The sequence below is a fragment of the Antrostomus carolinensis genome, unplaced genomic scaffold (genome assembly GCF_000700745.2).
Source record: "Antrostomus carolinensis isolate BGI_N321 unplaced genomic scaffold, ASM70074v2 scaffold33391, whole genome shotgun sequence".
Classification (NCBI taxonomy): Eukaryota; Metazoa; Chordata; class Aves; order Caprimulgiformes; family Caprimulgidae; genus Antrostomus; species Antrostomus carolinensis.
Window position 1 is genome coordinate 8,526 of NW_010292653.1, and position 13,528 is coordinate 22,053.

A 13,528-nucleotide genomic window follows, 5' to 3' on the forward strand; every position below is an offset into this window, starting at 1 on the left:
GCCTTCAAAAAGAATTGATGATGTCCTTTAAAAGCAGACCACAGTACTATTTTATTCTTTTGGGTTGTACTATATTTAATACACACTTAATGGTATATTCCTGCTTTCTTTTTTTAAAGAACCAAGCATGAACAATGGTATAAATCTACCATCTAGTTAAGTGTCTGGCAATGCAGAAACTGCTGTTTGCAAGCTGTGTTACTATCTTGGCTTGAGGTAATGCAATATGTAGCTATTGACAGATCCCCCCAAAAAAGTGAAAACTCAATGTAAACATGGCCTGAAGTACAGAACCAACCCCATTGCCCCTTGGCAGGGCGGGAAGGATGTGTTGGGCCAGTCTGGAGAGAGATTTGAGGAAGCAAACAGTGTGTCACTTCTTGTTCTCTTCCTTTAGCTCCTTAAAGTAAATAGGTTTATGGCTTACCATCTGGGTAAAAGTTGCCCTTGTTTTGGTCTACATAAGACTTGGTTTGGACTGCTTCCAGTGCCACTAATCCTGGTATCTGTGTGTGTTCCAGTGCTGTCAGGCTGAGCTTGCACAGTTTCTGCTGCCCACCGGAGATGCTGCCAGCGTGCTTCAGCCCATGTCTGCTTTCCAAACAGCTCCTGGTGCATGTCTACCTCTCTGAGTGCAGTAGTAAAATGACATGTGAACTATAAACTGCTGCTCCAGGAATGTATTCCTATATAATCCTCACAATATAAGCTGCAGGATTTGTTTTGCTTTAAGGTATGTGCTGCTTTGGTGGGGGGAAATAGTTAGGTTTAGCCATATTGAGAGTGACCCAATGAGATGACTGACCACTAAAATAAAAGCAAACATAGGAAGAGCTTCAACTCATCTGTTCCAACTCCATCTGTTTCTGCACAAATTCAAGTTAAGGCATATGATCTGTTGAATGGGAAATTCAAAATGAGACTGAAAAAATGTGAAATCCTTAGACATGAAGGGTGGCAGCACAAACTGTATTTAGTCATGATTTTCCTTTTTTTAATATTGCTTACTTGTCTTGTTTGGAACTGGGTAGTTCATCTAGGATGACTAAAACTGGAATTTGCTGGGGTATAAGCAAGTGCCTGTTATGAACTCCTTAGGGAATCATTTACAGAAGCATAAGCAGACTCTAGGAGAGTGGAAGGGGACTACTGGGTGCTTGCCATTATGCCCAGCCAGCTCTTGTTCAATCAGGCTAGATTGCTTGGGATCAGCTTGTCGGAAGCTGCTCTTCCACTGGCTTTGAACAGCACTTAAAATGCACTAATCCCCTAGTGAGTGTGCTCAAAACCTGAACACCAGTGCAAGTTCAGAATTAAAAAGTGTTTTTAAATAGATAACGGCATGACTGGGCTTAGCCTAACTTTTCTCATGGTGTAGGCTAATGAAATCACTTGGTTTCAAGGAGCAGGATATTCCATGTAAATGACTGTGTTGAGTTATAGCACAGCATGCTTGTTTTTTTAGAAGTAAGATAAATGTGTTAAAATAATGTTATGGCTTTGAACAAAGTTGTTAGTTTTCTTTTCAGTATCTTAACTTAAATAGTTAACATCCTTCTTGCTCTCTACAACTACCTGAAAGGAGGGTGTAGAGAGGTGGAGGTGGGTCTGTTCAACCAAGGACCAAGTGACAGGACAAGAGGAAATGGCCTCAGGTTGCACCAAGGGCAGTTGAGATTGGATGTGAGGAAGAATTTCTTTGCTGAAAGGGCTCTCAGGCATTGGCAGGGTTTGCCCAGGGCAGTGGTGGAGTCCCCATCCCTGGAGGGATTGAAGAGTCGTGTAGACATAGTGCTGAGGGACATGGGTTAGTCGGGGACTTGTCAGTGTTGGGTTAATGATTGGGCTTGATGATCTGAAAGGGCTTTTCCAATCCACGCAGTACTGGGATTCTGTGAGTTTCCCAAATGCAATGAGAACCATAAAGCTGAAGTTACAATGACCCTTTGTGAGCTGGAAGCCAGGCTGAATGGACTTTTAGGTCTGTCATTCATCATTATTCTGGCAAAATAGTACTGGAGCATTCCTACCTATAATATTGTCTCTCTGAATTTAGGCAGAGGGATATATATCAGCATCGGGCAGGGGAAAAGCTAAGACTTCCCCTGGTACCCTGCGCGGGTTCTTGCAGTGATCTACGGGGGAAGAGTTGCTTTGCAGACTGGCAGGAGAGAGCTCCGTGGCCTGCTGCCTGGCTCCTTCCCTCCCAGGTTTAAATACGAACGGCCTCTCATACCGACAAGCCGTGCAGGAGAAACACCTGAACCATGTTCCCTAACCGGGACAGGAAGAGACAAGAGTGGTGACCTCTGGGACAGATGCCTGCCACCCGAAGTGTCCGACATAAAGGCTGCAGTTGTTGCAGTTGCAAGTAACTGAAAATAAAGTTCTTAATGGAAAACCTGAACTAAGAGCATCACTGGTGCTCCACCTTTAATAACTTTAATGACTTGTATGTCATAATAAAGAGTGGCATGTGCTGAACAAACATCTCCATAACCTCATTCATTAAGAGATGAATCTTTCAGTATCTAATATTATGTCTTAAAGTCAAGTAAACAGTACATTTTTGGTACAAACAGACTGAGTTATGGAATTACTTACTCTGTACTGAACGAACATCATTTTGTGGGTGTGTACATGTCAGACACAGAGCAGGCAGATAATGAAGTTGACAGCATTGCTGACCAGCCTGACTAGAGCCTGAAGACCATTTTGGCCAGAGCATAGGGGAGTGCTGAACACTGAATAAAGGGGCACCATATCTAGAAATTTTCAGCTGGGAAGGGGTAAGAAGGAAAACCCTTTCTTGTAGAAGGAAACAAGCAGTGAGTCTCAGAGAGAATAGATAAACCACTTTCTCTGCCTTGGGGAAACCAAAACCCTGATGTGGAGCTAGCAGAGGGAGGAAAATAGAAACAAGTGGGAATATTTAGAGTGAGGTTTCTCTTTCAGTTCCCTTGTGCTCTATTTTTGTTCCTTGTGTTGCACTTGAGAACCAGTAGTCACTGGGAGCCTGGAGCATGTAGATACAGCCAGTTTGCAAACACTTCACTGTTACAGAGCTGCTCTTGTTGGCAGCCCAGGTTTGGCTGAACATTGCTGTCCTTGAGGACCCCACTCCTCTGTAGCTTTCTTTTCTAATTTTCTTTGTTTTGTTTTTTTACCTTTATCTGTACGCACTGGAAAAATTGCTAAGTATCCAGCATAGGGCAAATCCTGCTCTGTTTTTACCAGCCATTCCCTTTGAAATGGGTGGCCAGCTGAGATGTGGTGAACTTGTTCTGACCCAGATATTTCTGGTGGTGTTTAACAACAGTGAAAAAGTTCCTGTGTGAAGAAGTGATTGTTACTAAGCTTTGTAATTGCCATTGTGGTGCTGAACATTTTTCTGAATCATTGTTTCATGTTTGATAGTGTAGGTGTCATGTTTGACAGATCTATTAGTGTGTGCTGGGACGCTTCACTGAGAGAAGGCAGACATGAGTGAACTTGCTTCTCTGGAAGAGAATTTGGTTTGCTGCTTGTCTTCTGTGGACTATCAATACTTAAAAGCCATCTCAGTTCAACGTACAAACTCTCAGAGCTTGGAGTTTTGGTGGAGGTAGCTTTTGGGTGCTGATCTGTGCCAAGGGGCTGGTGTTAATGATGTCATCTGCCAAGCTCAGCGTCATGGAGCAGAAAGTGGCTCTTCGGCTCTGTGATGCAGTGACTGTATTGGGGGGCCAGTTCTCAGCTGGTGGTGTACTGCCAGGTAGCACATGAAGTTCATGTGTTTGAAAGGCTTCTTCACAAACTCACTCAGGGAAGAACTAAGTCCTCAGAACCTCCCATGGTATTTTCATGAGCTTAAAAATTCACAAATAAAATAACCATAATTTAACTGAAAGCAGGCAGCAGAATGACACTGCCCTATTTCTCCAGCTTGGTGAGAAAAAAAGATCATCAAGTTGGTGTTTTACTTAAGGTAATTGGAAGAATGAAATCCAGATTGAATTTAAACTCTGGTTTGTTACAAGTGCCCTGCAGCACCTCTTACTTAATGAACAGAACAAGCTTCTGCTTTTTCCACATGCTGCTATAAACCACATTATTTCCTTAGGTAAAAACTTTGGCCAAGATTGCCATAATGTGTGTATCCCAAGCTAGAAGCTAAAACACTGATGAGTTTTTTGAGTCCTTCTTACGTTGGAAAGTGAAGCCACAGATTTAAATAGTGAACTATGGATGTGAATTTATAGCTTCAACTTTCAAAAACCTGGCCTTTGACAGCTTACGTGGTAGCACCTCTGTGCTTTAAGCTGAGGGCTTGATGGTCTTGTGGCAGGGAATTAAAATAAGTGGCTTGAAGTTGGTGCTGGTGAAGACCTTCTGAAGGATGCTGCTGGCCAAGTCAGGGACATTTGATCTGCTTCTGAGCCAGCATGTGAATGGACACAGGTTCCAGCCCACTGTTTTATGGCAAATAAAATTGGGGTGGTTGTATTTGTGCGCAGCTGCCTGCGTTAAGTCTCATCAGTGCTAACTTGGGCCATCCAATTTTAATTTGCTGTCACATGTCTGCCAGAGCACTGCAGGAGGGTGGGAGAGAGGATATTTTTCCCGATGACTACTGTTGACATTTGCAGAATAGAAGTCAAGTCAGCCACTTGTTTGTTCAAAGTTTTTAGTGCTCATAGTGGTTCTCAGCCAGCTGGGATCGCTCAGCACCTGCAGCCCAGCAGGGACCTTCCAGCTGCAGCCTGGGGAAAATTGATCAAGCTGTGTCAGTGTTTAACTTTGGTTCTTAGACCAGGGGTATCAGTGAAACCAAAATGATTGATCTTGCTATACAGTTTGGGGAAGCAAATGAGAAGGTATTTGGTTCTTCTTTGCTGCCACCACAAAAAAAGGAAATAATTAAGGAAACAATATGCACACACAGGCTCAGGGAAGCTGTGGCTGATGGCTTTTTTTACTGGGGGCATGTTGCAGCTTTGATTTTTCACTAATGGCAGCAACTGCAGAAGCAAGGCAAAAATTCAGTCTTCACCCCAAAATCTCCAAGAGGTGTGTGTGTGTGTGAGGGCTAATGTTTGTTTCTTCTGGTATTGCGGGCTCAAGGTAAGAGCATCAGAATGATGTCGTTGGCGGTGGTCCTGAAAAGTAGCTCTTCTCTGGCTGGATCCAAGCTCTGCATCTAATAACAATGTGAATAACTTCTGTTTCCTAGAAAGGTGATCATGGACTTGATTTTCACAAGACTGAGCAAAATCCACATTTTATTTCAGCACGCTGGTGTGTGCTGAGACCTGAAAACATTAGCACTGTGTGAAAGTGGATTGTGAGAGCACCTCATGGAGAGCGGGTGATTAAGGGGACAAAGAATATGAGTGAGCTGTGTTGTAAAGACCAGGAGCAGGTATAGAACAAAGATGACAGCAGTAATAAGCATGAGCTGAGACTGGGAAGAAACAAGGAGAGATTTGAGAAAATTGCAACTAAAATATATACTGGACGTTACTGTAGAAAAGATGTGAAGCGGAACAAGGGAGAGAAGTGGGGGAAGCAGGAGGAAGCAATTGCCAAGTGCTGGTAATAGCAGTGTAGAAGAGAGGTTTAATTGGAAACCTGTTATAATTAACTGCAGTCCTGCTCCCATGCATTTCAGGAATGCATATGGCAGGTAATTTTCCTTTTGGCTGTTGTGCTGCTGATGCAGAGCGTGCTGGGTTTCAAGCCAAGTGACCGATCCACGTTTGTGTTTACGAGGCCCTGAGCAAACACGTTAATAACGTCATTTGTCATGGGAGATGGCACTACAAACTGATTTCAGATTTTTCTGTAGCAGACGGGGAATGCACTCTGATTCTGCTCTGTCTAAAGCTGCTCGTTTTAACTGTTTGAGCATGAGCTCTTGTCACCTGGCAGGAAGACATTGACCCTAGTTGGTGCTGGAGGGAGACCTTGACCTCGTTGGTATGACCCATGGAGGCTCCTTCTAAATCCCATGGGGGACTTTCTAAGTAGGGAAGGGGCGAATCTGTGGTTTGTACATTCTTTATGTCTGGAAGGATGAAAAACAACTATGGAGGGTTCCTAAAATTCATTTGAACTTAGTTGTCCTTTACCTAAAGAGGATGCCAGTGCCACATGCTGGAGAGAGATGCTTTGGATGCTGGTGCTCCTTCAGAGGCTCTTCTGAGCAAGTCAGGCAGATTTTTGCATGCTGGCAAGCAGGATTGCTGTGACAGAGATGTTATGGGTGCATCTTTTAGATCCCTTTGGCAATTTAAAACTAGAACAAGTGGAAACCAGTGGCTGCAATTTCAGTTAAAAACAACCACATCCCACCCCACAGAAAAACCCTCTGAATGCAAAAGGCATGGGAATTTGGAGGTCAGTGAGGGTGAGTGTTAAAGCCAAGCCCTGAGCAGTGGGAGCAGTGAAAGCTCAGGTAAAGGCAGGTGTGCCATGGCTCTATGTTTCTGGTGGAAGCACCTGGTTCTGTAACATCAAATCACAGAAGGGTTTGGGTTGGAAGAGACCTTCACGGACCATCCAGTCCAACCCCCGACCATGGGCAGGGCATCTTCCAGTAGACCAGGTTGCTCAAAGCGCTGTCCATCCTGGCCTTGAACACTTCCAAGGGTGGAGCAGCCACAGCTTCTTTGGGCTACCTGTCCCAGTGTCTCACTACCCTCATTGTAAAACATTTCTTCCCTATGTCCAACCTAACCCTGCCCTCTTGCAGTTTAAAACTGTTGCCACTTGTCCTGTCACTACAGGCCCTGGTAAAAAGTCTCTCTCCATCTTTCTTATAAGCCCCTTTTTTATATTGAAAGGTTGCAGTAAGGTCTCCCTGAAGTCTTCTCCTGTCCAAGCTGAGCAACCCCAACTCTCTCAGCTTTTCTCTGTAGAAAGCTTTGTTTTTATTATGCAGGTTTGTTTAGCTTGTGAGCACTAAAAGGGTAATGAATGGCTTTTACCTGTTGAAAGAGAGACTTCCTTGGCTATATACCATCAACTGCTTTAGATCTTGTTGAAGGGAATGTGATGCCAGACTCCCCTTGCTAGCTGTGTGCAAGAACTGCTTCCAAATCGTTCGAGGACACTGAATGATAGAGGAAGACCTGTGTGCATCCATTTTCTTCTTTCCAGATCATAGGTGAGATTAGTGAGCAAGCCCGTGAGGCCAGCCCAGTGGTTTGTGTGAGCTATTGTAGTAATTTCTTCTGTCTCTGTCAGAGCACATGGGTTGAGGGTGAATACTTTGCAGAGGTCATAGCCAACAGTTATCTGTCTCTTCTTTTTCACTTCTAGGTTTATTCTTCAGTCTAAAGGAGTGATTCATAATCAGCTCTTAGAAAAACAGAGAATAGCCGAAGAGAAAATTAAGGAATTAGAGGTAAGTTTTTTGGAAGATAATAAAGTAGAACGTTGAAGGTCCATAAGATGCTGTTTGCTACATCCCTTGCTTTTATCTGGTACTTTTCATTCTGAAGGATTGTAACTAGGTGAGACATAGTGCCTGTTACAAGTAACCTACAAGTAATTAATGTAGCGTGGTTTCCTTCCTAGATCCACAATCCCAGTAGGATTGATTGTTCACTCTGTGTCCTGATACGAAAGGTGAGGGATTCAAATGAGATTAGTAGGAGCAAAGTTTAAAACTAGCAAAAGGATGTTTGTGTGGTTATTTGCAGCAGATAGGTGATGTGAAACTTTACCAGAGCTGTGGATATTAAAAGTTTACACTGGCTCAGGACAATTGCACAAATTCATGGAAGTGAAATCCATTGAGAATTACCAAATATGTAGAAATGGCATCCTGCTCAGGAAGTCCCTGAACTAAAAATGTCTGGAGGCTGGGAAAGTATGAGGAGGAAGTACTGTATACGCCTGCCCTGTCCTTACACTCTGCCCTAGGCATCTACTTGTGGCTGCTGTTGAAGACCGGATCTAGGGGGAGATGGGAATTTGTTTTGACGATATGGTCAGAGCACTTCTGTGTTCTTGTGTTTATCTAGTTGGAGTATTCAAGGCAGAGAAGAATATCTAGGAAATATAAAGTAGTGTCTGAGCAAGTTCCAGTGTTCAAACAAGTTATCTAGTGAATCTTGACTATTTTCTTGTGGTTATATGTACAGCTTACAGTTCTTTGGAGATGTTCAAAATGTGCTTTTCCAAGGCCATTGGTGTATTTCTTTTTTTTTCCTTAATGCCCCTAAAATATATTTAATATTAAACCCTGTTTGTTGGTTTTTGGAGAATGACAGAAAGCAAAGACTGCATTGTATCAAGCTGCTTATCACATCTGTTAGTGTTTTGGAGGAAGTGGGTGTGGAAACCAGCTAAGTACGGACAAAAAGGATAGAAAGTCAGTGTTAAAATCTACTCAAACCTGTGCAGTTCTCCATTGTCTCCTACTTACACTAAAGCAGAAGTAGAGTTTATATTTTTTTTAATTCCTTCTTAAAATTCAGCATGCCTGTGGAGCAATAGGGCAAGCACAGCACCATATGCTGGGTTGCCTGGAGTGTTTTCTGTACCAGATACTAAGGAGTTTTGTGTTTCTGGCTGTGAGAACTTCTTCTGCGCAGGGAAGACAAGTACTCTGTGGGTAGGCTATATATTTAAGGTAGTGTTAATGCAGACAAGGCATAGTCATTTTTATGGTTACATGATAAAAATGATTGTATCCTGGCTACTCTGGAGCCATCCCAGATGCCAGTGACTTTGCACAAAGACAGCCCTGTAACTGGGGTTTGAGAACTTCATAGCAGCACATCTGGACGGGGAAGTGATTGGCGTGTGGTTGACAGCCTCTGTTCACAGACTGCCCATTGGGTCCCTCCCGTACTGCCGTCAGGCTGCGGTCAGCTCTTTGGCTACTGTGCCCTCCAGCTGTGTGTTTCAGTTTCTTCCTGTTCCTGGGGGCAATGGTCTTACCTCTTGAACTTTCCAGTTGCTGAATTCAGCAGAATGGATGGAATTCCCCCCAAACTATAACCTTTACCATTCTTACACAAAGCCTCAGAGCTGGCTGCTTTGCAAATATGTTTTTCTGCTTCATAGCTCCCTGTTGCTTGAATGGTTATGGCCACTGAATTGAAGTTCCCAGCAACAGGGACTGTCTCAAAAGGTGGTGGCCACATGGACTGTTTTTTCTTTTTAACCATGGATAGTAGAGCTCAGATTGCCAAAACTTTCAACAGTTTGTGTTAAGTGGACATTCAAGTCCATCTTTTAACTACTCTGCTTCCAACTAGCTGGCAGCTTTGTGAAAAGGATTTTCCTTAGGCTTGGGATTCCCCTGGAAGAGGACAAGCTCTTATACTGACAAGAGCTGGAAACAGAGATTTCAGGGGAAATACCTGAGTCCAAGTCAGAGAGCACTTATCACAGGAGTAGGGGATTTTGCTCTCCTGAAAACAAGTGGTGACAGAAGCAGGAAAGAATGTGAAACTTTGTGACCTTGTGCTTCCACTGCATCATTTTAAAGTAAATACCAAGCCAAGATAGGTTAAAACTGCCCTCTATCCGTTATTAAAACTGGAAGGACTTGAAAGCTTAGGTTTATGTTTTACATTGTTCATACCTTACTCACAATTCTCACTCTGCACAGTTGAATCAAGCTGGTCAGTGTAATCCTCCAGTATCCATACGGTGTGGCTGATCTGGTTACTTGTGTAGCATGAGCTTGAGACAATTCTGCATTGCTATTGCAGTGCCATTGCCAAGGTAGTGCAAAATGTGTATTTTTGATACAAGCCTGAATGTGAGAAATGCTCTCATTACTGTCTTGGTGCTGCTTGCAGAGGAGCATAGCACATAGGGCTGAGTTCACTGCTGAGCCCTCCTGTAAATCCATCCAGCTGTGTAGCAAGGAGAGCTCCTGAGTGCTGACTTTATGAAAATGTGGGCTTTAACCTGGTTCAGAGATGTGAGCTGGGCTTTAACCTGCTTCAGAGATGTGAGCTGGGTTTCCTGACATTCACAGCTGTCAGAGTGAACTTTGAAAACAGTGAGGGGTTTTGTGTCTGGTTTGAAAGCTTCTTTTCTCCCTCCTCTAACAGTGTCCATTGCAATGCACGATTGCAGTTATTCTCTTTCCCGCACTCCCCTCTCTTGGGTTCTCCCACTGTTGAAGTGGTGCATTGCCTGTTTCAAGGCAGCATCACAAAATTGATGTGATACTGCTAGATTGGTCCTTCCTGCTGCTTATTGCATGGCAAAGCAGCAAGGACAAGCAGACCTGTCTTTGTACAGGGCTGTGAAAATAAGGCTTGGCTGGAATACACGTTGGGTGTGCTTAGTGAGAGGAACTGGATTCTGAAATCACCAAAGGGGTAGGGATGTGTACGAGGGGGCAAATGCATAGCCTGCCAGTTACTCTGCAGAAGCAGTGAGGTAGTTTTACCCTTCTTGTTAAAGCTAAGGTATGAACATGAATATATATATATATATATATATGTACATATGTTGCATTCTTAACTTCATAACTTGTGTATAATCCCTTGGAATCCAAATAGACTGCCCAGGCTTGCTGGCAAAATACACATGCCTGCTTAAAGGCTGTGCGAGCGTGGCTTACAAAAACCTGCTTGAATCTTGCAGCAATTGATGGCACAGGCTCCCTCACATGCTGGCATGGGAATCGTCCTGCTTAGCAGTAGCGATTGGATTTTTCCAGTCCTGATATTATCAAATTCTTGTTGTGTTTCACAGTACAAGGGGTATGTGCTAAATCTATTTTGAAAGCATTCTAAAGGGATGAGCACAGACTCTTTTTAGCGTAGCAATGTTTGTGCAGTATTAGGAGAAAAACCAAGTAATGTTTTTCTTCCCTTGTTTTTAAGGAAACATGATATGTGAGGGGTGGAACAATGCTTTGTTTCAGGAAATGTTATCCATTTCCATTGTAGGGCTAGATGGATTCTGTTTTTAAATGTGGCATTTTAAAAAGAACAAACTCTATGATGTTATAAAGACATGGAAAATTGGTTCCTCATTAAGGGTGGAGAAAGTGATTATCGCTTTGTGTTTTCTCTGATAACATCTGATAGTCAGTCCTCTTCTCTCCTGCTATATTCAGCATGTTTAGTTGTCAGGCGTTGTCAGACTAAATTGCTAAAAATAACAAATAAGGGGGAGGCTCTGCTGTGCAGCTCGGTCTGCTGCGTGCCACTGAATTTAGCTCCTTGTGAAAAGGGCAGAAGCAACCTGCAACTTTCTGGTCCAGTTGGATTTAACTTTTAAACTCCGATTACAACACTGCTGTGCTTGTTTCCCAGGCAGTTCTTTCATATGGAGGGACACATGGGAGAGTGGAAGTTTACTGCTGCAGAGATAAAGGGTTCGTTGTTTTCTTTTCTGTCTGCCTGGAGTAGAAAATACAATCAGGAAAGCTATACCTAAGTGCTTGATTTCTAATTCAGAAATTCTTCATGTGATCCCTAAAATGCTGTGTCCAATTGCCCTCTCCCACATGGAAAATTTACTTGCTCCCATTCATGGTTGAGAAATGAACGCTGTGCTCTCAAACTCTGCTGTGCTCCTTGGTCATTGGTGGTGTTGCAGTGCTTCTGCCTGGTAAAGTTAAAATGTGACTGCAGTGCAGTGCCTTATGGTGACCAGACCTCGGAGGTTAACAACAGACTTCTTGCCCGGTGCTGCCTGGACATAGATTTGTTTGTGCTGTGGCTTCCATTTCTTTAATCTTCTTTCTCTAGGAGCTTTAAAATGGCTTTGCTGCAGCCCTGAGGTGTAATGGTGGTGCCCCGCTTCTAGCTGAATCTGATGGTTGGCACAACAGTGTTTTCATACCCTGTGGGAACACAGATTTAAGCAGGTGAGGTGTGGCTGGGGAAGTGCCGGAGCCTGGGAGCTGGTGTTCTCCAAGAAAGTATGGCTCAAGTGGACCTGCCCGATGTGGCCACATGCCTGTGATGTGCTCCTGCAGCTGCTCTCTGGATGTCCCTTTGGTTTTTACCCTGAAACCCTCGTGGAGGCCAATTCTGAGGGTGGCTTTAACGATGTGAAAACAGGTCTCTTGAGATCTGTGGTGCGCTTTGCAGACCACTAAGCAACCATCAGAAGGTATCAATTGTTAGGCGTTCCCAAGTTAGACCAATTTCTTCCTGGGATTCGCAGCATAGAAGCTTTCATTCTATGGTTGGCTCAGGATAGGCCAGTGCCCAGGAATGTGTGGTGGGCTTTTTAAATAAACGGAGGAAAATAAGGCCTGCTCCTGTTTGCTTTGGAGAGGGGAAGCCTCAAGAATAGCCCTCTGTGCTTTAGCCTGGAGCAGATTTCACTTTGGATGAGTGTGCCGTCCTCTCATTCCATTGCTGGCATACGTGCACGTACCGAGGACATGATTTTAAACACATGTCACAGAACCTGCCCCTTGTTTCTAAGTGTGTGCATAGACGAGGTCAGTCCCTGGCTTGGTTTCAGCCCTGTTGGTTTTATGGCCTGGTGTGCTCTCAGGAAAGCTGGTGTGCTTCTGTTGCTGTTGTTCATACAGGAGCCAAGCCAGAACCATCTGTGCAACCTGGGGGCTTGGCTGCAGTCATGATTTGCAGTCTGGCACAGATCACTTGCAGGTTTGGGGCATTGCTGGGAAGTAGGTTGATTTTTATTTTCTTAATTGGCTTGTCCTAGAAGGTGGTGTGTTGTGGGGTGCTTGGGGGCTTTTTTGTTTTGTTTTGTTTTGTTTTCGGGGTTTTTTTTGCTATTTGTTTCCCCTTGTTCCCCCCAAACTTTACAGTATCTGGTGTTGGGAATTCAGCGTGATGACTTCTCCTTCTTCTCTTGCCCCTGAATCGCACTTTGGAGTTTCATTAATTCTCCCTGGCCATCTGTGACTCGGGAGTCCAGATGTTCTGTGCAGTGAAGAGAAAGACAATAAATGCTTCCAGAGAGTCAGTCATTCCTAGAGCTGATCTCCCTCTGCTTGCTGTAGAGGTAGGCTGGGCACTTGATGTGGGGAGAAGTGAACTTAACATGTAGGATTAATATTTGGGCTTGCATGGACCTTTTAGGAGGAAGCTGTGGGAGCTCCACAAATTAAGGAGATTGGTTTGAAAGTGAGCTGCAGAGCCTCATCAGGCTGCCTGTGAGGACCAGGCGACAGCCTTCATCTTGCATGGCTTTGAGCATCTGAGTTAGCTGCAGGTGTCAGAGCAGATTCTTCTGGGCACGGACGTTTGGACGTAGTGAAGTTCCTGGGAAATGTGTTTCATCTTGGCTCTTGTTGGCTTCTGTCATCCCAGCCCAGCCCGTGCCTTCACTGAGGGTGTGCTCCTGCTGTTCAGGCTGCAGAGCTGGAGGCTTTGCTTGCTTTTTGAGGACATGGGTGGTCCAGCTGCTGCCTAAGCTTGCTGTCAGCTGGGAAGCATCCGCAGGCACTCCCGAAGGAGAAGAGAGCACAGCCTGCATGGGCACAGTTCTCAGCACCAGGCTTCCCTCCACAGAGATGCTTGTTTTGAAGAAGGGAGTAGACAGAGCTCTACTTTTTTCTCTGCCGTCCCCCGCCCCCCCC

General features: G+C 44.3%; 1 protein-coding gene across 2 annotated transcripts in view; it reads left to right on the plus strand.

Moving 5' to 3' along the window:
- The window catches only part of PFDN1 (prefoldin subunit 1), a 33,081-nt gene that overhangs the window by 8,466 nt on the left and 11,087 nt on the right, over window positions 1–13,528 (plus strand). For both annotated transcript variants that reach the window (XM_010177049.1, XM_010177050.1), the window contains exon 3: window positions 7,303–7,387. In XM_010177049.1, the coding sequence (XP_010175351.1) occupies window positions 7,303–7,387 (85 nt within the window). The remainder of the gene's footprint in view (window positions 1–7,302; window positions 7,388–13,528) is intronic.